The 20663-nt window shown below is 45.9% G+C and overlaps 1 protein-coding gene across 2 annotated transcripts in view; it reads right to left on the bottom strand.

Moving 5' to 3' along the window:
* LOC125716647 (glypican-5-like) overlaps window positions 1–20663 on the bottom strand; it is a 101932-nt gene that overhangs the window by 47608 nt on the left and 33661 nt on the right. Inside the window, exons 4-6 of one of the 2 annotated variants that reach the window (XM_048989204.1) lie at window positions 13511–13665; window positions 12366–12464; window positions 11312–11434 (exon numbers count right to left, since the gene is read on the bottom strand). In XM_048989204.1, coding sequence (XP_048845161.1) covers window positions 11312–11434; window positions 12366–12464; window positions 13511–13665 — 377 coding nt within the window. The remainder of the gene's footprint in view (window positions 1–11311; window positions 11435–12365; window positions 12465–13510; window positions 13666–20663) is intronic. The other variant, XM_048989205.1, reaches the window with a different exon arrangement.

The raw sequence follows: 20663 nt of genomic DNA, 5'->3' as shown, positions 1-20663 counted from the left end.
GTATGGTTACATTCCTCCAGGGGTCTGACAGGCTATAATAACCACAGAGAGCTCAGTGCCTTTGGATACATCCCTCGGTCAGCTGAAATCCCCTAAAATCCTGCAACTCACTAAGGGCAAGTGAGTGCCAATGAAAATCTTACAGGAAACACTAAGGCCACCATAGGTGGGCCAGGCTGTAATAACCACCCTGCTGATCTCACAACTCTTCATGGCACCCTGCTTTAGCAGTAGGTAATGCCAGAAATTAGAAGGGAGCCCCAAGGTGGTGGGAGGACCATCCTTACCCAGGCAATAAATGGTAGCAAAGACTGGGCTGAGATCATGAGAAGTGTGCTGACCTGTTCCTGCACCCTCACCCAACAGACTGAGGCCCATCTGTCATAAGCAGTCCCTCAGTGACAGGAACGGGGAGGTGACCTCACTGATACCAGCACTCACCTACATTGAGAAATTCAGAACTATACAAGCGGGCTTGTCATTTTCTTCCTAAATTTCCTGTCCTGGTTCTGCAAAAACAGGAAGCCTAAATAAATTAACCTGTGTGTAAGGATGACCCTCTGAGTTTCTCGACATTAATCGCAGTTCGAAAGAAAGCCTGAAGGCCTCTTTTGATTAATGCAGACTATCACTCACCCGTCATATGGGGGATATAGTTACCGTCAGTTCAATGGCCTCTCATTTGCCATATTGTACTACAGCACAGTTCACAGGCTTGGGCGTGGCCGTCCTGCCTGAATCTTACCTTTGCTGCTCCTTAGCCCTCTGTCTCAGATACCTTGCTGTTCACAAAACATGCCTGGGGGGTTAACCCAGCACAGATCCTCCAAGACCCTAGGGGGCGTGTCTGAGAATCCTAATTCTGTCTGCGGTTTGCTCCCAACTCACCAAGGAGACATGATGCCTCCATGGCAACTGTGAAAGAAGCCAAACACAGAGAGAGGAACAAGAAAGGGATCGTTCACCCTGCAGCCATCTCGTCTTCTGGCTTCATAATAATACACAATAATTTGTGTACAAGTTGAACATTTATAAACTCAACCTAATCCTTAGCGTTCAACCTGAACATTTTTAAAGGCAAGATAACGTTAGTTTCTCATGGCTAAGTCTTTGCTTACTGGGTATGACTTTTGTCCAATTTGCCCCTTGTAGATCTTTCTGAAATCTTCCTTGAAGTTAAAATAATATACTTGATGTGAACAGCGCACAACCTTCTGATCTGGAGTCAGGTGCAATATTGTTGCACCATGAAGTCACAGCAGAAAAACAATAAATATGTGAATGGGAAAACTCAGGGATAACACATGCAAAAACAGGGTTTCCTGAAGCTGTTTGGATATTTTCGAAAACCGTGGTAAAAGAAGAAGGGAAAATTAAATATCGAAAGTGGACATTAAGTCAGCAAGTGACTGACAGCCGTGAGGGAGGAGACAAGTGCATCGGCAAGCCTGAGGAGCTCCGCTACTGGGATCCACGCTGCAGCCACGGCCAGGACTGGGATCACCGACGCCATCCCAATTAAATGGCTACATAAAAACACCCTCTATTAGTCAACTGCACATGGGCATCTCCCAGATTTGAACCGGGGACATCTTGCACCCAAAACGAGAATCATTACTCCTCAAATCAATCTGGGCAATATAAACAATATATCGAATTATCATCATGTAGAATTTAACCAATAAGAAAATGAGAAACTTCAATAAACTGTTGATAAGGATCATTGCTTGATAGCACATAGCGGCCTATCACACCACAGAAATGAACACAATTCCAAACAATTATATGGCAACTTTTCAACCAACACACTACAAGATCAGTTGAATCAGCAGAGGATGCCACATGCTACTGTTTTGGTAAAATGGAAGGGGTGCATGCTGCCTCAGAGGACACTTCAGTTTGTTGGTGAAGAAAGCGACAGCTCAGCAGCCACAGCAGCTTTAAAAAAAGGAGATATTGTGAATAAACAAGGTCAACAGACATTGTTGGTGTGGTGGTACTTTGTGCATTGTAAAACCGATACACCGTTAACCGGTAGAACATAGACAATGCAAGTGCAAACAGTCACATACACCAGCTAAAAGGGTTTCAATTTTCAATCTGAAGAAATATGGAACAAACCACTGTCCTGTGCTGTTCGAAATAGGACACAGCATTTTACTTTTCATTACTGGATGGGTGGTGACGCTACCAGCAATGTCAAACCCGAGGCAGGTAGAGAAAAAAAAAACTAGTCAGCCCTTTGTAGTGTTACACTCCACAATAAAGAGTTTATTTTTCTATGGCTTATTTATTAATATTAAATATCAGTTTGTAGTTCATTCAATCTTTTTTCATGTTCTGAATCTCTTTAAAATTCCTAAGGAAATTTTAAGCAAAACAGGAGTCTTGAAGTCAAGAAGTAATGACTTATATTGTGATAATTCTTGATATCGACTGATAACTTATCAAAAATTATTATGATAAAGTATATTGCCATATGGCCCAGCCATACCTAGACCAAGGAGCCTGCAGGCTGGCTTAATTCCCATAGATCTGAGTTTTAACTGAGCTTCTTCATGTCCCAATACGACATCAAAAGCTGCATGCTGCACTAACTATAAAACTTTCTCAATAATCTATACAAAGCTGTCTTTCCTTTACAATTACAAGCTTTCCAGCACAGGGAGAGGTTGGGAAAATGTGATACAGGAGCCAGATAAAGAGGTCACAGGGCCTCAATGATCAATTATACAGCAGTTAGATGCTTGGGATTATTATACCGCAGATACTGTGATGGAATGAGAAAGCCCTCCCACTGCATGATGGGCTTGTGCGCCTCGGCCATAGGTTAAGGTCCGGTTTGCCATCGGGGAGTCAGAGCAGCCGAAACCAGCCCCCGCGAAAGCCGGCGAATGACCTCTGAGGAGGGAGGTCATTGGAAAGGCGCCACTGCAAGGTCAAGCATGCGCCATTGTGTTCTTTTATTTGCTGTTTGAATAGAGCTGGGACAGCAGAAACCTGGCGCAGTGCATGCACCAGCGGGACGGGGCCACCGGCAGTCACACAGGTGTTGTCTTACGCCGTAGCGATTAACAGATCGTTTAGCGAGCCGCTCGGATCGGGAGCCGCCCAGGCTCCTTAACAACAGCTATGCTAATTCACAAGCCCAATTCGCAAACGTGAGAGCTTGCTGCTGAACACATTGCACTGAACCTTAACTGTAGCACTGCCATCACCACTGTGGGACACCTGCCTCACTCACTCCAGCTGATGTTCAGGGATGTTGACATGAAGCATGGTAAGGATCAGAAGCTGCACACGCACAAAGAAACGTGGGCACCCTCCCTATTCCAGCACACGCCTCTTTGGCGATGCTGAAGACTTTAACCTAACGGTGGAGCCTTGCCATGGTTCCCATGGCAACAGAAAGAGGTGAGAGGTCAGAAGTGACAGGCTTCGTACGTTTCTCAGCCACAATGTCATCTCTGTCTCTGTTCCAGCTATGAGAAGACATTAGGAGAAATAGGTGAACGTAACTGTATAAAACCTACTGCAGGCAATACAAGTAAGATTTTAGTTCAATTATTACTGGAAGGATATTTAGCCTGAGAACTTGGCAGCAGTCATTTAAGCTTGACTACTTAAAAGTGAATTGTATGCTCCCTCTAGTGGTAGTTATAAAAACTGCACTTCATTTACAGTTCACATCGATATTAGACCAAATCAAAACATGAATGAGTTTAGTTTAGTTTAGTTTAGTTTAATACATGTTACTTAATGCTGGTTTCAGTAATTTTTCCTTTCATATCTTCCACACCCTACTATGTATCACAGTGTCTCTACTTGGGTACCATGGGGGTAACTACCCTGTATCCCCACAGTCCAGCCAAACGTCTTCAAGGGCAAGGCGTGTGTGTGCTCCTTCCCAGTTGTTCCCCGTGTTCCGGGGTCAAAAATCAGCCTTGAGTCACCATGACCTGGCTACGTCACTATATAGATCTATGAGTGGAACTGAGGATGATGGAAGAATGGACTGGAGTTGGGTTAAATATGTGCTGGCGCTTGGGTGGGCCGCTTGAACAAGCCTCGCGCCGAGCTGGGCCGGACCACACAAGCCAGCAAATAAGGACTGATGCTGGGGTGGGGCGCTCAGTCTGCAGGCCGAGAAGCATGGGACCGGGATGGGTCCGGGTGGCTGGAATGAACGAGCCTGGGGCAGAGCCGGGCCGGACCACACAAGCCAGCAAGCTCAGCCTCTACACATATATATCTCTCATTAAAAGCAGGAGGAGAAAGACTGTATTTCCAGGTTGAGGGACAGGCTATCAAGATGGGAGGGGCGGGGGGTGGGGGGCTTCTGGTTTCTGGGCTTGACTGGAAGGGGGAACCCCAGCGGAACATAGTCTGGTCTCAAGAAATAAGAGAACAGAGACCTGAGACCTCTGGGAGTCTGAGAAGGAGCAGGGGACTCATTAAAACATTTATTAATGTTCCCTGTCAGGCTCACACCACTGACACAGTCAGCTGTCCGGACATCTGTCTTTTAGACACCTGGATGGCAAAGACCACCAAACAGAGAGTGCGGGGGGCACAAGCCTCATTAAATACTCCTTTGAATGAGAAAACTTAGGGCCAACACACATAAATGCGGAGTTTCCTGAAGCTGTTTGGATATTTTTGAAAACCGTGGTAAAACAAGAAGGGAAAATTAAATATCCAAAGTGGCCATTAAGTCAGCAAGCGGCTGACAGCCATGAGGGAGGAGGCAAGTGCATCGGCAAGCCTGAGGAGCTCCGCTACTGGGATCCACGCTGCAGCCACGGCCAGGACTGGGAACACTGACGCCATCCCAGTTAAATGGCTACAGATCTGCTCCTCATTACCATGCCCAATTTTTCCATCTCGATTTAAAATGACTTTTCTTATTGCATTTGTTTTTCTCTGATTTGGTTTCCCACCATGAGGCTGTTACATGGTTACGCAGGCGAAGTCAGACTCGGCAAAATAAACAATATTGATCATCTATTAAAATTAATGACTCTGACTGGTTTAATTAATGGCTTGTTTCAGTCACTTAAAACTGTTCTGGGTTTCATGGTTTTTAATGGAATCTGAATTTTCTGCAATAACAGGCAAACAATGACTCAGATCATTGTGCGTTCAGCTCTGGGGCAAAGATATCACATACAACAGAAAAAAAGGCTTTTTAGTCTTTAAGTACAGTCAGTCTACAGATTAAACAAGTCCGACTTACGGAAATTCATACTCACGTACAGACTACCATAAACCATATTATATGGTTACATGTAACGTTTCATAATAACGAACGCACGCAATGCTTTGTGACGCTTCAGTGCAATGTTTCAGTACCGCATGTAGTTACTTTTATTATTACTGTATAATAATAATAATTATTATGCATTGTATTATTATTTTCCTCCTTAACTAGAAATTCTACTTAAAGACAGCCTTACAGAATGAAACTCATTTGTAAACTGGGGACTACATTTATATACGACAGAGCTTGTCGGCTTTTTCGGAGTAACCATAACAGAATGACAAAAAATACTATCCAGCAGGGGGTGTTGTTGAGCCAGAATTAAACACCACACACCACATGGAGATACAAACTGTAACTGGAGTTCCACTGGAGTCAAGGCCTCACCGGGCTGACAGCTTTCTACAAAACAATGTGACCATCTACACAACAACAACAACAAATTTATTTTTATATAGCGCATTATCACAACATTACATTGTCTCAAAGCGCTTTACAGTATCCTCACCCAAAGCCCCCAGTGAGTAAGCCATAGGCGACAGTGGCAAGAAAAAACTCCCTAGAAGGAAGAAACCTTGAGAGGGACCAGACTCAAAGGGGAAGCCCATCCTCCAGGGGCCGGCAGGGATAGTCAAAAGACTATCACCTCAGCGGCTAAAATAATTGACTGACTGGAGTCTTCTTAACATGGTCGCTACATGACAGTGTGTAAATATCCACCAATATCATGATAAGTAGACAAGCATTGGCACTCAAATGAGTAAGAATGTTACCAACCAGTGCAAAAAAAGAAAAAAAAACCAACCAATTAAAAGCCAGTGCAGAAAAGCCAAAATACAGCAGACATGAAGGAAGTATCCCAAAGCATGTATTGGAGAGAGGAATCCTCCTGAATCCCAGGCCATCCAGCTGCCGGATTGCCATGGCAAACTGTCCATCACTAATCAGGAAGGAGAATATGAAAATTATGTTTGGCACTAGACTGCTTTGTAATCCATGTGGTGGATACGGTGGAGAGAGAGCAGGCATGGGGACTTACAGCTTTAAATGAACAAGGCATCACATACATAGCAGAGGTCCTCAGGAATCTTTTATATCCAATGACTGCACCCATTTCACATTGAAGCTCCTCCCTCAAATATGCAACATCTGTCTGATATTAGGATGAGAACCTCCAACACTACAGCATTCACCTTATACCTGGATGCTATTGGTCACTTCCTGGGGCTGCATGAAGTCAGGTAACCAGTCCATCCATTCATATCCTTACATCACCCGGGCCTTATTACAGCTGTAGAGCGCATGTGAGCCCCCAAACCACGTGCCCCACGACTCCCAACCCTGTGTCTCACAACCACCCGTCTTAAATTCACTCCTTTTAAATTTCCTTGGCGCTAAAGCCAAATCCATTGGTTCTCCTTCCCTGTCGCTATTTTGTTAAACCTGTCTTCACCGCCATACCCTAATAAAGACCTTGCTTCTTCCTCCCCTCCCTCATTCCCCCAAACCCACTGAGAAAAATAGTAATAGTCACCTTTCCATTATCCTTTGCCTCACAATCAATGTGGAGGTGCGGCATGGATGAGCCCCGCAGGCCAAGGGAACACGTGCAGGAAGATCACTTACAGCCAGTCCTTCCGCCCTCCAGGAGCACGGCAGGCAGGAAAAACCACAGCTTTGGTTGAAACACGCATAAACCGCCATTGTCCAGACAAAGGGCCGAGTGCATATCTATTCCCAGCCTTCGTGCTAGATTTTATTGGCACTTCTTACGGCATTCGGTGAAACACGATGCAAGACAGGACTTCCTGGCACCATCTAGGAGTGTGTCAGCCTGGCAGTGGTTGGGGTCTTTAATAAAAGCCATACAGCAGTGCCCAACAATGTGAGAAGCTGACAGAAACTGACCTGACAGTACATTGGACACAAGACAAGAACGAAAGGCCTTGTCACACTGTCATAGTTATATCCAGACCTTGCTACCGATGTTCTGCCAATGAGCCATGCCAAAAAAGCGGGTTGTCCAATAGGATTGTATGTTACAGACTCCTCCCCTTTCTGATTTGCATAACCACTGATGATGTTACTGCATTCCAGAGAGACGAAAGCCAAACGGCAAAGACCTGCAGGCGAATCTGGCCACCCATCATCTGCAAGTTCATTTTCAAGGCTGTCAAAATTTGCATGTAAGTTCCCCATAGTTACGAAACCCGTCCGATCCATCAGCCGTTCCATTGTTTCCTCAGGGTCTCCTGAAAAGTCCCGTGAAAACCCCCACGCATGCCAGCCAGCCCCCGAAAGGTTATCTGTGGGTTATGCTATGCTTCATACCGTTGTTCTTTCCTACTGTTCACACTACCCCTTGTTGGCATCTGCTCCAACACCATGGAGACTGTTTCAGCCAGGAGGCAGCTTGGGGGGGCCAGTGAAAGGGGAGAGAGCCAGCGGAACACTACCAACTCCCCAGCCCAGACCCCTGCGCCAACACTGCTGGGCTCCTGCCCACCTGCTGGCGCCGCGTGCCCCCCCATAATCCCTGCCGGATAAAACAGTAACAGCAGAATTCCACGGAGTCATGTCAGGCTTGGATGTGGGAGAGCGGAGGGGGCTGAGGGATTGAAGGTCAACATGTATGTGAAGAATGACACGCACAGGGGTCACCATCCGGGTGGGGGAGGGGGCAACAAACAAGAAACAATGGGGGCACTTCCTTATTCCTTAACTTGGAATACCCACGCAAGACGACCCAGGCAGAGAAACAGGAGGGTCCTTGAGGAGGGCCTGGAGTGGAATACTGTTCCTAACTGTACATATTGGCCTGTCTGTCTAAACACACGGCTACTGTCTGAGCAACCAAAAAGCAGGACCCCACCTCCTGGAGGCAGAGGATCAGCACACCAGGGCAGGAGCCTCATTCGCTCTCTGTGGATCCTGAAAGCGGGGAGCTCTGCCCATAGGAACATCAGCAGGTTTCTGTTCAATCAGATCGCGTCACGACTCGCATTCAGTCACCCTACAGTTTACAGATGCCTCATGATGGATACCTAAGTCCCAGTTTCTCTACAAGCCAAACCGGAGCATTGGCCAGTCCCAAATACTGAATGAACTCCTACTGCATAACCACACAATCAAAGTGACAATAGGTAGTTTATGTACATTATTTTCACATGGGCACCTTCAGTCATTCTATTTGCAGGTGCCTCAGTGTGGAGAAGTGCAGCCTCGCAACTCTTGTTTCGGGTTTTGAACCCACCCCTGGCTCTTCGCGTGCTCAGTTTGGATGGGGTTCCACAGCAGACTGGCACCCCATCCAGGGCGTCTCCTGGCCCCTTCCTCGGCCGGGCTCCAGAATAATTGTAGCTGTACAATCATTTGTGGAAAACGGAAAGAATATTACAAGATCAGTAAAACGATACTGATAATGACCACATCCAATAGAGCATAAAACTATTGGCATCCACTGTGAGAGACTAAATGTAGACTTTAGGTGTGCGTGAGGGAGAGGCTTAACATGCCTGTTTCTGGGGGCCACTCAGGTCTGCTAGCGGGCAAATTCACAAGCCAGCGAATCCTAACACTGCCCCCCTTTCTCTTCTCCTCATCAACCTGCCAAAAAGCCCTCAAACAGACCATGTTGGTAGCCTTACATTTATTTAGCAGACTCATCCAAAGTAACATACACATGAGGAAACTGTAGGTTTAGAGAGCAAGGATTAAGGGCATCACCCAAAGGTGACACACCTACGATGCAAGCCATGGGATTTGAACCTATGACCTTCTAAACACAGGCAAAGAGCCTTGACTCCCCAAGCTACACACCACCAGGTTCATCAGTACAGGCAAGATCTGAGCCTCCATGTGTAAATAGTTGATCACACCTCCTACCACAGTGAGGGTATTCATGGTTAACCAGCCGCGCGAGTGTGTGTGTGTGTGTGTGTGTGTGTGTGTGTGTGTGTGTGTGTGTGTGTGTGTGTGTGTGTGTGTGTGGAAATGCACGCCTAGGAATGCGTTTAGGAGCTGAAAAGAGAAAACTGCGGTTCCATCGCCTGCCGCAGGAACCTCCACCCTCCCAAGACGGCACAATAGATTCCAGATGTCCGTGCAACATACAAACAGATTGTCATAACCTGCAAGACATATGAAGCTGTGACAGCTTCCCCATTGCCATGGCAGACAAGCGTGAAGCCATGAACAAACTAGGCCAATTTGATCTGAGTCTGCTGGCACAAACTCAATAAAATATAAGCCGACATTCGCAGGGTTGGTCTAATTAAAATGATGTGTCTCTGCGGCTTAACTAATCACTACCCGTTTCAAACAAACATGTGCTAAACTATAAGCAAAAATCTCAAGGCAAGGAAACACATATTAGCTAAAAAGGAGATATACAAACAAACGCATTGCCTGGATTGACCTCTGCTATAAAGTGCTAGATTTTTCTCTTGGCACATTTTGTGAACACAGGCTAGCCATAGAGGTGTGTAACACTATGGATAGAAAACCACGAAGGCGAAATGCTCTTCATTTTTGACGACCCACCATCCCACAGTCCCACTGGGTTCACGTCTGCCAAAGCAGAGATAAATGGACTTGTGTACTCTGATTCCTCTGTTACTGTATTTACTGAAAAGCCCTGCTATGAGGAACATTTTTTTAATCGTATTTTGCTAAACATGAATTTACGATGTCACAGTGTTTATCCAAACATAGGGAGCAGGATCAGAACGGCCCAGTTCTGCCTGGCCTCCCCTTTGGAGTACGGCTGAAACATTCACACCCTGGAAATACTTTTCATATCGGCACAGAAACATGAAGGGTCAAGCCATTTCCCTTGGATGGGGAAGTTTCTGTGGGCTGTGGCATGTGGCAGCCCCCCCCCCCCCCCCCGCCCCACAATTAACCACAGCAATCCTATCAGCCTGTTGTCCAATCCTTTCTTGGCTCCCAGTAAATCTTTTTGCTTTCAAACTGTACCCAAAACCCAGATCAAACCCATTTAAGGAAACAGCCTTTACAGCATGTTAACCCTTTAAGAGACAGGCTTACCACAAGCTACCAAGCCAAAGGGTTTCACTGTGTGCATACAAACAGGCGTACTAAGAGTTAATGAGGACCTGTCACTCTTCCCCTCATTCAAATTTGTGGTCCAATCTGCACTCACCAAAAATTCATGATTATTCCCTGTCGCCTAACACAAACTGTCTAATATTCTACTAGGGTTTGTTCACCTGGAAATCAGGATCATCCCAAGACCAGGGCATGACTCCTCTTATTACATTAGAACAAAAAACATTCCCTGGAGTCCACTGCCCCATTGCCTTGAGGCCACATGCTAGCAGACTGTTCCCTGGTCTCCACCTTAGCCAAAGAAAACTCTGGTTTCACGACATTTAGCCCTGTCCATGTGATCAACTGTTAATCAATACCGAATACCAAGAGCTAGAACAACAGGGAATAGTATACAATGCATAGTTAAAGTATTAATATTTGTAAAATACAGGATATATGAGGATCCTCCTTCCAGTCCCGTGCAAACAGAACTCACACAAGGCTGCCAAATCCTCCCAGCACCCCCTACCCCCCCCCCCCACATACAAACGGATGATGAGCTTGAGAAATCAGCCCAAAGAATGCACTTCTACATCTCAACATTTCACTTCAGAATCTTCCAGCCCAAGATGCACCGATAAATCACTTTAACGTCTGAGAGCGCCCACAAAAGAGCGGGGAATCTACAGCACACGTCTCCCCCCGTTAATCCAGAGGCAAATGCCTCATAATTCTAAGAGCCGAAGGTTATTGTGGTGAAATGGCCACACATATAGATGGAACACAAGAGACCATTTCACTATTGGTGTCCAATCCACTAGACCATAAGCACAATTATTGGTTAGACATTCAGGAGTTCATGCATTCCATTGGTGTGTCAGTATCCTGCATGTACTGTAGCTTGTGTTCTTCTATAAAGTTGAGTCTTTCCAGGTGGCTTCCAGTGAAGATATACTGCTCATAACCTCATATGGTGCACTAGGCAGCCCATCCTCCTACCTGTCCACCACGTCAGCGCCATTCCAGCAGGAAAAAGCATCAACTGCAGCCACTTCCTGACACAGCACCTCAGGCAGGGTGCTGAATATGGTTTTGTAGCGCTGGACGCGTCGGCTGAAATCCCTGCAACAAAGCAACCCGAGGCAGTCAGAGGGATCCCTGGCTAAAAGAAAGTCTAGTTGATCTGGGATGGACACCTGACTAAGAAGGTGGCTGAGAGCCAGACCTGCAGCTGGAGATCCAAGAGGTGAGCAAGACAAGGAAAAGAAAGTTAGATCAAATTTGTTAACAAAAGTGCGAAAAGTATGAAGATGATGCTTAGGGTTATGACAGTTTTAAAACAAGCTGATTTTTAAAGACTGTGAAGATATACACTTGAGGTCCACTTCATTAGATACCTCTGGGCTGGACCATACAGGACTCACTTTTGCATCCAGAGCCACTTCCATGATAAATGAGTTTTTCTGCAAACTACTGTTGTACTGAGCTGTTATTTTTGATCTTGAGGCCTTAAAAATGAGCTTTAATGAATCTACCCGTTCTCCTCTGACCTCTCTCATTAATGAGGTGTTTTCAGTAACACAACTGCCCCTGACTGGGTCTTTTTGTTCGTCAGCCCATTCGTTGTCATCTCAAGACTAAGTAGTGTGTCAAAATCCCATTGGAGCGACTGTTTCTGAGATGCTGGAACCAGCACGTCTGGCAACAACAGTCACAGCACATTCAGAATCGCTTAGATCACCCATCTTCGCCATTCTAATGCTTAGTCACGCAGTAACTCTTCACCCCGCCTGTGTGCTGTATGTACGACTCCGCTGCCATGTGACTGGAAGAGCAAGTGGCTGCTTTAGCGAGCTGGTGACCTAATGAAATGACCACTGAGTGTATGTGGAGGTTACAAGCTTACACTGCATGCTTTTAATTAACGTTAGAATGCAGAGACAAAGGTGCCCCTTAAAGAAATCATTAAAAACAGCAAGATTTGCTACGCATGACCTCACCTTCAGAGAATGGGTGATGGGAGAGCATTGGGACAAAGAGGATCCATGCTTACCTAGACAACTTTTTCATATTTTTATGTTTATCGTTCTTGGAGGGTTTCAGAGGTAGGGAACTGGGGACGGTGAGACGCTTGGGGGACGGTGGGGGGGAGCTGGAAGTAAGCAGGGTAGGGAGATGGTGAGGGCAGTGGAGGAGGCGAGTCAAAGTGAACAGGAAGGAGAAGACGGAGGACAAGGGGGGAAACAAAAACACAGTTAACATTGAAATCATGACCTTGGCAAACACAGAGAACATGTATGCAACAAGACAAAAAACTGAGAACATGCAAGTGAAGCGTGTTTGCATACCGTAAGAAATGGAGTCATGTGACAATGATGTCAAATGTGCTGTAAGTACTTTAGTGAAAAAACATCATGTGGATCATAGATATTCATATCACAGCATGTCTTACACCTGGATAAGAACCTGAATAAATGACGGCAGTTATGCTAGTGCTTCCTATGCATTCTGGTCTTCGTAGCTCATTTGCTCCTCCCCCTTCTGTTGGGTGCCACTACTGCTTCACCGAACCAGCTGCTCCCATCCCGGTATAGCCACTCCTCCTGCAGTCTCACTGTAGCTGCTGTTAGCATTACTACTTGCTTCAGTGGCGACCAGCACCAGATAGGGAAACCTTTCTGCAGTGAAAGTCTGAGGTCATTATAGGCCAGCCAATGAGCTGACAAGACCCAATACCCAATTGTGGTGGAAAGTAAGCTCTGCTAAGCCTCCTGCCCACCCCCCAAAACCCCTGCTAGCTATAGCAGCAGCACAGGGTCACAGACCTGTCTGAAGGTGGGGGATATCACCATGTAGGTCCCAGAGTCACAATGCAGCTATTAGAGCACAAACTTGGGCCCATGGGGGCTGTTCCATGTATCAATGTACCCTGGCTGACTTAGCTTAGCTTAGCATTAGACATGAGACTGAGTATGCAGACATATGATACCAATCAACACAAAATAATTAACTGCTGTTCTAACCATAAACTGAGATCTCTTCCCTATCTGAATCAAATCGCAGAGCATCCTAACTCCTTTGCTGCCGATAACCTCCAGCTCACAGTGTCAAGTATTGCCCTGTTCTTTGTTGTTACTGCAGAGGAAGACCGTGGAATAGAGAGGTGTGTGCCCCAATCAACATCAGCTCTGATCTCACCTCAGGAGGGTGCTGAGCTGGGACACGAAAGGCTCAGTTTCATTTGTTGGCCAACTCGAGGGCAGGGGAGTGGACAAGCTGGGGGAGGTCGATGTCTCGGGGGAGGAATACTCGCCAGTAGCTGTCTCTTTGGGCTGCCCACACATCATTTCTACCTGGATGGTAGACAGCAGGGCAAGAGAAAGGAAATGGGGGATGAGTCCTTCGAAAAGAGAGTTTGTTCTGAAACCAGGTGAACAACAAACATCCATATAGAGTAAATGAGATAAAGCAATTAAACAAACAACAGGTGAACAAATGTCAAGTAGGAATGATCCAGCCTCATGGAGACATGTGGTCTTACAGACCAGACAAGGTCCCTATTAACTGCCATTCCTATCAAGCATTGCCAGTCAAACTAGAGTCGGCCCCCCCTCTGACAAACCTCACCAGGACACCCCCACCCCCCCCCCCCCCCCAGTGAATGGAGACAAGATAAAATTGGGTGGTGAAGCTACCTCGGGTACCACATGGGCTTCGACCAGGGGGGCAGGTCTGATCCAGCATGGAATCTTTCCGTCATAAAACACACCCATGTTTTCCATTCATGACCCTCACACTCCATTTATGTTCCATATTTGTTTGCAGTGTCAACTTTGACAACTTGCACAACTTTTAATAGCACCTTACTAATATTCCTGGTTATTCTATGCATGTCTCTTTTGTTGAATCTGGATCTGACATCCCCACAAAGTGCCAGTGAATGCAAATCTGTACCAGGCTGAGAAGGACTGGCAATTTGATCTTACAGCTACTCTGTAGGGGTGTAATCATTCTCCAAATCCACAGATCAGTTTATACTTTGGGTTTTTTTTTTGTGGAGGGGGGGGTGGATAAAAAAAATCTGGGTTTTATTAACCATTAACAATTTGGAACACTAAAGAGAATTATTATGCATCTTGAGCTAATGAATCTAGCCTAGCTTTTAGCGCAGACGTGATCACTCAATCATGATTGGACCAAAATAGTTTTGTGAAAAGATAATACAATATTAAAATATGTATAATGTGCACTTTTGCAAAATATACAGCTTGTTATAACTTTAAATAGAATAATAATTTTATGATAAACACACTTTATAGTGTTAATTGAGAAATTAATTGTGAAAAATTCGATTTATAGCCTGAATAAAGTAATGAGAGCTGAACAGGCTGCACCTGCGGTAGGGGGTTTGGGGTTGGGGGGGGGAGGGGGGGGGATCATGTTTCAAATTCCCAGATCCGTAACACAAGATCGTGAATATTTGTATCACCGTTTCAGTCTTGATTTCTGAACCATTACACCATTACTGTCCAGCAAACCAGGGAGTCATATGCTAATGATACCCTCTTTCCCTTTGATCAGAACAGCAGTCAGATTACTACAAAATGAGGTATTTCAAATAAAAAAAGGTTTGAATGCAATTCCCTAAGGAAAGCTTACTGAGGCTTTAGATTCAGTTCTGTAATGTCATCGTGCATTTTTATGAAATATACATTCCTGTTGGGGTCAACGTGTCAATTCTGTTAAAGTGGCAACTGAGTTATGTGAGGAAGACATGCAATGACATTACGATGCTTTAGGCCTCTGGGAGAATATTAATAAATTCTGCCAAGTGACAAAACCCACAAGGCAGCAAATCAGCTGGAAGGTTGGGATCATGTTAGAGCAGACATTAGTACTCGCTAATATCTGAATATGTGCCTCATTTAGCATTTAGGGAAAGACAGAGAGGGGGGGGGGGGAAGGGGACCGAGAATTCCTGGGGAGCAGAAGAGTAGAGGATGCAGAAAAATGAAAGCTAATTAAGAACTGCCGAAGTGCTCTCCTTCTCCAGACACAGCCAATCAGAATCCCGGTAAAACGTGTCATCATTCCTTTAGCTAAGAATGGACCTACTGACAGGATCTCCAATGGAAAATGTGCTCTGGTGGCTAAATTCCTTACTAAAAAGTTGAGTGCCATTATTGGCAGGACCCAAAGTCAAGAAAGGGAACTTACAGAGCACTCGAGAGACACTCAAGCTGAGCCCAGGGGAGAGTGAGGGGATTGCCCCTCCTCCAGGTAGAATGCATTGAGGGCCACGCTGAGGTGCTATGGGTGCCAGATGAGGGCGCCAGAGAGCAGCACTGTTCAAGTGGTATTAATAACTGAGCTATTATTGGGCTGGAATTCTTCAAACACCCAGACGCACCGGCGGGAGTCCTGGGGAGTTCGAGGGAGCAGGAGGTGAGGGGGTCAGAATTGGAGCGAAACGCTGCCCATGCTGGAACCTGCCACGGCGTTATTAAGTCACCTAATACAATGTTAGATTCTACGGTAACCTTGTAGTTACTGAACACAAAGGAGGCGGAAAAAAACAGTGCCGGCCCTTTAAGTGTCCAAATTAAAACCTTGCTGAAGTCACTGAAGAGCACTGGGTTTCCCACACTTACAAAAATATACTATTTTGATTAACACTGAGGCAAAAGAAAGCAACAAACACAGCATGAGTCCTGGTGCAAACAACGGAAATTCAGTTGGCTTTCTGCAAAGACCAGCTCCACTCAACATACTGGGAGCAAAGATAAGCCCCACCTACCTACACATCACCCTACTAATAAATCAGGGATTAATTGTTGAACTCTCCCCTGCTAAAGGCATCAACGTAGATGGCCTGTGCATCCATTTGCCGTGACTATGGCCTGTGTGTCTTTTTCTGATGAGCAAGTATGTATGACCGTCTTCCTGCGAGGGCCAGGGGAGGGTGGAGGACAGTCAGATGATTGTTGGTGTCCATGCTACCCTGTTGCTCTGGAAGATCAGCTTACAGCCGCCAAGGGTGGTCCACTGAGGGGTTTATTTGTGCAAGCATTCACCACTGAAGATCAGGGTCTTTCTCATAGCTTTTTTACCCCCCTGTACTGCAATGCATTGTGGGAATGAGGTCCAGCAGGGCTGAACACTGTATATACATAAAGGTTTCTTCTCTGCACAACTGCCCTGAGGGCCTGAATGAAGAGTACATAGGGGCACAGCCATAACCAGCCCAACAGTGAAGAGTGACTAACTTTGCATACTCTCACACAGGCAAACTATCCCATAACCTCTCAGAACAATACACAACCTCACATTCTCTTTCACTCTGCATACACACTCAGCTCTTAAACTCCCACACCCTCTAATTACAGCTCTCAAGCAACTCTGCACGCAAAACGTACAAACAACCTTCACAAAGCTTGCACAGAATGCCACACAATCTTACCCAGTTCTTATAAAACTTCACGTAGCCTGACAAACGTGCAGAAAACAATGGCTAAAATCAGCTTCGCCTTAAGGGCAAGAGGAGTCTATGAGTCCCCTGTCATTGGTGGGAGGGGGAGGGGGGCAGATTTTTGAAAACACAGACGTCCACTTGTGGTCCGTACTGAGGACATTCAGGGAATACACTGGATGTGCTAGATGGCGACACTACATGCTTACCCATAATCCTTCATTGCAAGGCATGAAAAGGATGGACACAGGAGCTGCAAGGTCCTCGTCTCGGCACCGACCCGCCTGACTCCATCCCTGTCCGGTTTGCACGCCAGTAGCGCGGTTTGGACCTTTCCCGTGCTGTTACTGAATGATGGCTCCTCATTCTGATTTCCCATAGAGCCTCCCTGCCAGCCCCCGCTGATTTACAGCACCCCCCCCTCCATGACCTCTCTCACATGTGGGCGCCGGTTTCCCTTTGGGGACAGACGACTGACTCATGGAGTTCTGATTCCCGTTTCCCTCCAAATGATGTCAGTTGTAATTAAAGAGACACCCTTCCTCTCGTAACTCATTATAAATAGTCATTCGACCTAAATGTGACTAAATTAAATGTTTATGGATGCGGCGTTTTTTCATCTCCAAATGTTTGCTGTGTTTTAAATCAGTAACATATGATTCCAAAGTTCGACGGTAGTGTTGACCTCCAAAAGGGTATCTATGGTTTGTTAAAGAATATGTGAAAGAGGCTGATAAAAACAAAAGCAAATAATACAAAATTGAGAAGTTCTAGAGTGGAATGGAAGTGAACGGGGTGGAGGGGGGGGGCTAAAATGTTAGTCCATCTATTAGACAAATTTGTTTCTAGCAGGGTGGTCATAAGGAAACAGGCCATCTTGGTAGCCATGAGAATGGCTGTAGTCGTTTGTCGGGGGTGGGCATCACGTTAGGCAAGCTAGTACGATGGGGGGCACACTGGCATTCCCTCTGCCCCAACATCAGCGCTCCTGACATACTCCCTCCGACGACAGGCGCAGATTCTCACCCTGTCTGTGTCTGCATGCGGCTAAAATTAAACTTTTTCGGAAAAGCTACTGTGTGTCACTTCAAGAGACACAGCACAGTATAATGCTATTAGTAAATTTCATACAGTGGCCAGTAATTAATTACAGCCTGCAAAATAAATATTTGCAATTTATTGAGGGAGAAGTTTTTGTAGCAGTCTTTTCATTTGGGGTATCCCGTACTTTCCATTGCAACTGATATACTGTCACGTGTGGAATTAGCAGTGCCCAGTCGAGGGCACGGCAGAGATGGATATGTTTACCATGAACTGATCCCCAATCAGTAGAATTTAAGGGTAGTAGAGATATCTTGGACGGGAAAATGGGACGACACTATCAGGACGCCTCTATGAACCCCTGGTCTCAGTGTGGATTACAGTGAAAAAACTGAAGTGAGCCAACTGATCCAAGGACACAGACCCCCCCCCCCCCAACCAAAGCCCTCCTCCCTGAGTGAAAATGCAACTGCAGTGAGTGGTAAAGCGAGCCTCAGCCATCCCAACCATGCGTAAATGCCATGTGAACAACACTTGATCTTCAGGATCGGCATTCCCCAAACACAGACCAGCAATGGCAGGGTGTAAAATAATACCTTTTTTACAGGGGGTGGGGGTGCAGAAACCCCAGCCAACACCCCCCTCCACCCCCTAAGCAGACTCACACTCCTTCAACATAAACGGGAATGTGTTAAAACGTAACCCCCCCACCATGACCGTGGAAGCCAGCCTGCCAGCTTCACAGTTTCACACGCATCCACTTGACTGCACACTTTTTAAAAGTCCAGCCCTCCACTCAGGGGCTGGCAGGGGCCACGGTGTGTAGGAGGGGTGGGGCCATCGGAAACAGCGCTCGCACCTCACCTTGTCACCCTAACCCCCTCAGTTTGCTGGGACCCCCTCCTTAGTCAGACCAAATGCAGAGGAAGGGCCTGAAAGCAAAGCAAACTGCTCACCAGAATCTCTGCAGCCTCCCTTAATTCCCTTAAATACCCATCAAAAAATTGTAATTTCTTTAAGGTAATTATTCACAGAGGTGTTTAGCAGAAATATTAGTGCAGTGTTTTTCAACCCAGTCTTTGTGGACTGCCAGACAGTCCATATTTTTGCTCCCTCCCAGCTCGCTGAACTTTCTTGGGGTACCTGATGAAGTGTTTGGCTTGATAAATACTGTACTAGTGGATACCAACAGTGCCTCCTACCTTCAGGTAAGGTTTGATTTTGCCTTGAGAAGTCAAGGAGGGGGGGTCCCAAATAATCAACCAATCAAAGGCTTCTAACTTCAAGTCATTGCGGATGCTTGGATGTCAGGCCTGCCTAATTGGGCATTCTTGGAGATACCACAGTGCTGCTTAAATGCTGAGTGTCCAGGCCAGGCTAGATGAGCTTCTAACCTACGCATTGACATGCACTGAACAGTGCATGACCCCACACATCAGCGCATGCCCTCCATGAGCCACCCATCCCATCTTACATGATCCACACACAGTGTTAATTCTACACGCACACACAGACACATATACGTCACACCCATAAGTAGGAAGATGATTTCAATATAATAAAAGATAAAGGACACTTCCACAGGCTCTGCTGATGCCTGAGCTCATAATTACACCCCCGCCCCCCAGCCTTGTGCTCTAACATGCTACCTGGCCACTGATAAAATAATAACATCCTTTAACCATTCCACTGCTTATCCAAGGAGACATGAGCTTCTACGAAATAGAGCAGTGTGGGTATCGAACGGTGGGCGTGTCTAAGGTGGGCGGGGCTAAGGTAGGCATGTCTAAGGGTAGGTGTATCGAACGGTGGATGTGTCCAGTGGTCATTTCTATTGCCCAAAAATGCCATCAATAAATGTTATATCACAAAGAGATCAGACATTCACCAGATATATAGGTCAGCTAATGACCATGATTAATAGACTTCTACAATTACATGCCATTTATATTTGCTCATATAGGCATGACATTTCCTATGCTTGGTTACACTCACCATCAAACATCAAGTACAAAGGAAATGACACCACACTTTATTCCTGTTGACACACCCACCTTTTAACAGGTCCAGAAACCTTTGGCCATGCCCACTAACCTTTTAACACGCCCACAAACCTTCTGACACGCCCACTAACCTTTTAACACGCCCACAAACCTTCTGACATGCCCACTGTCCTTTTAACACACCCACAAACCTTCTGACATGCCCACTAACCTTTTAACATGCTCACAAACCTTCTGACACTCCCACTAACCTTTTAACACGCCCACAAACCTTCTGACACGCCCACTAACCTTTTATCACGCCCACTAACCTTTTGACACACCCACAAACCCTTCGACATGCCAACAAACCTGTCGGCATGCTCACAAACCTTCTGACATGCCCACAAACCTTTTGACATACCCTCTAACATGACAACATGCCCACTACTCCAGCCTGCAGAAACCTATATTTGTATCCAGAACAAGGCAGGGGAGACCCTGGACAGGCACAATGCCAGTTCACTATAAGACACTAATCAAAAAAACAGCTAAACACACATTTTTGGACTGGGGAGGTTACAGGAGGACACCAAAATACGGAGAGAGCAGGCCAATAAGAAAGACACACATACACACAAAACATACTCACACAACCACACACATGCACACACAGTCCACATATTCAAATCTTTATGGGAAATCTCCAATCAGTTCTTCTGTAAGAGAGACCCTAATCCCAAAAATGATAAGCATTCATATCTGTGGTCACACCCCTAAGCATAAATATGAAAACCTTAAGCAATCTGAAAGTACCATCTACTTAAAGTAATAAAACAATTAGATATAATAATTATTA

The sequence above is a fragment of the Brienomyrus brachyistius genome, chromosome 21 (assembly GCF_023856365.1).
Source record: "Brienomyrus brachyistius isolate T26 chromosome 21, BBRACH_0.4, whole genome shotgun sequence".
Classification (NCBI taxonomy): domain Eukaryota; kingdom Metazoa; phylum Chordata; class Actinopteri; order Osteoglossiformes; family Mormyridae; genus Brienomyrus; species Brienomyrus brachyistius.
The sequence above is the reverse complement of the archived record's forward strand: the minus strand, read 5'-3'. Positions and strand labels throughout refer to the sequence as shown.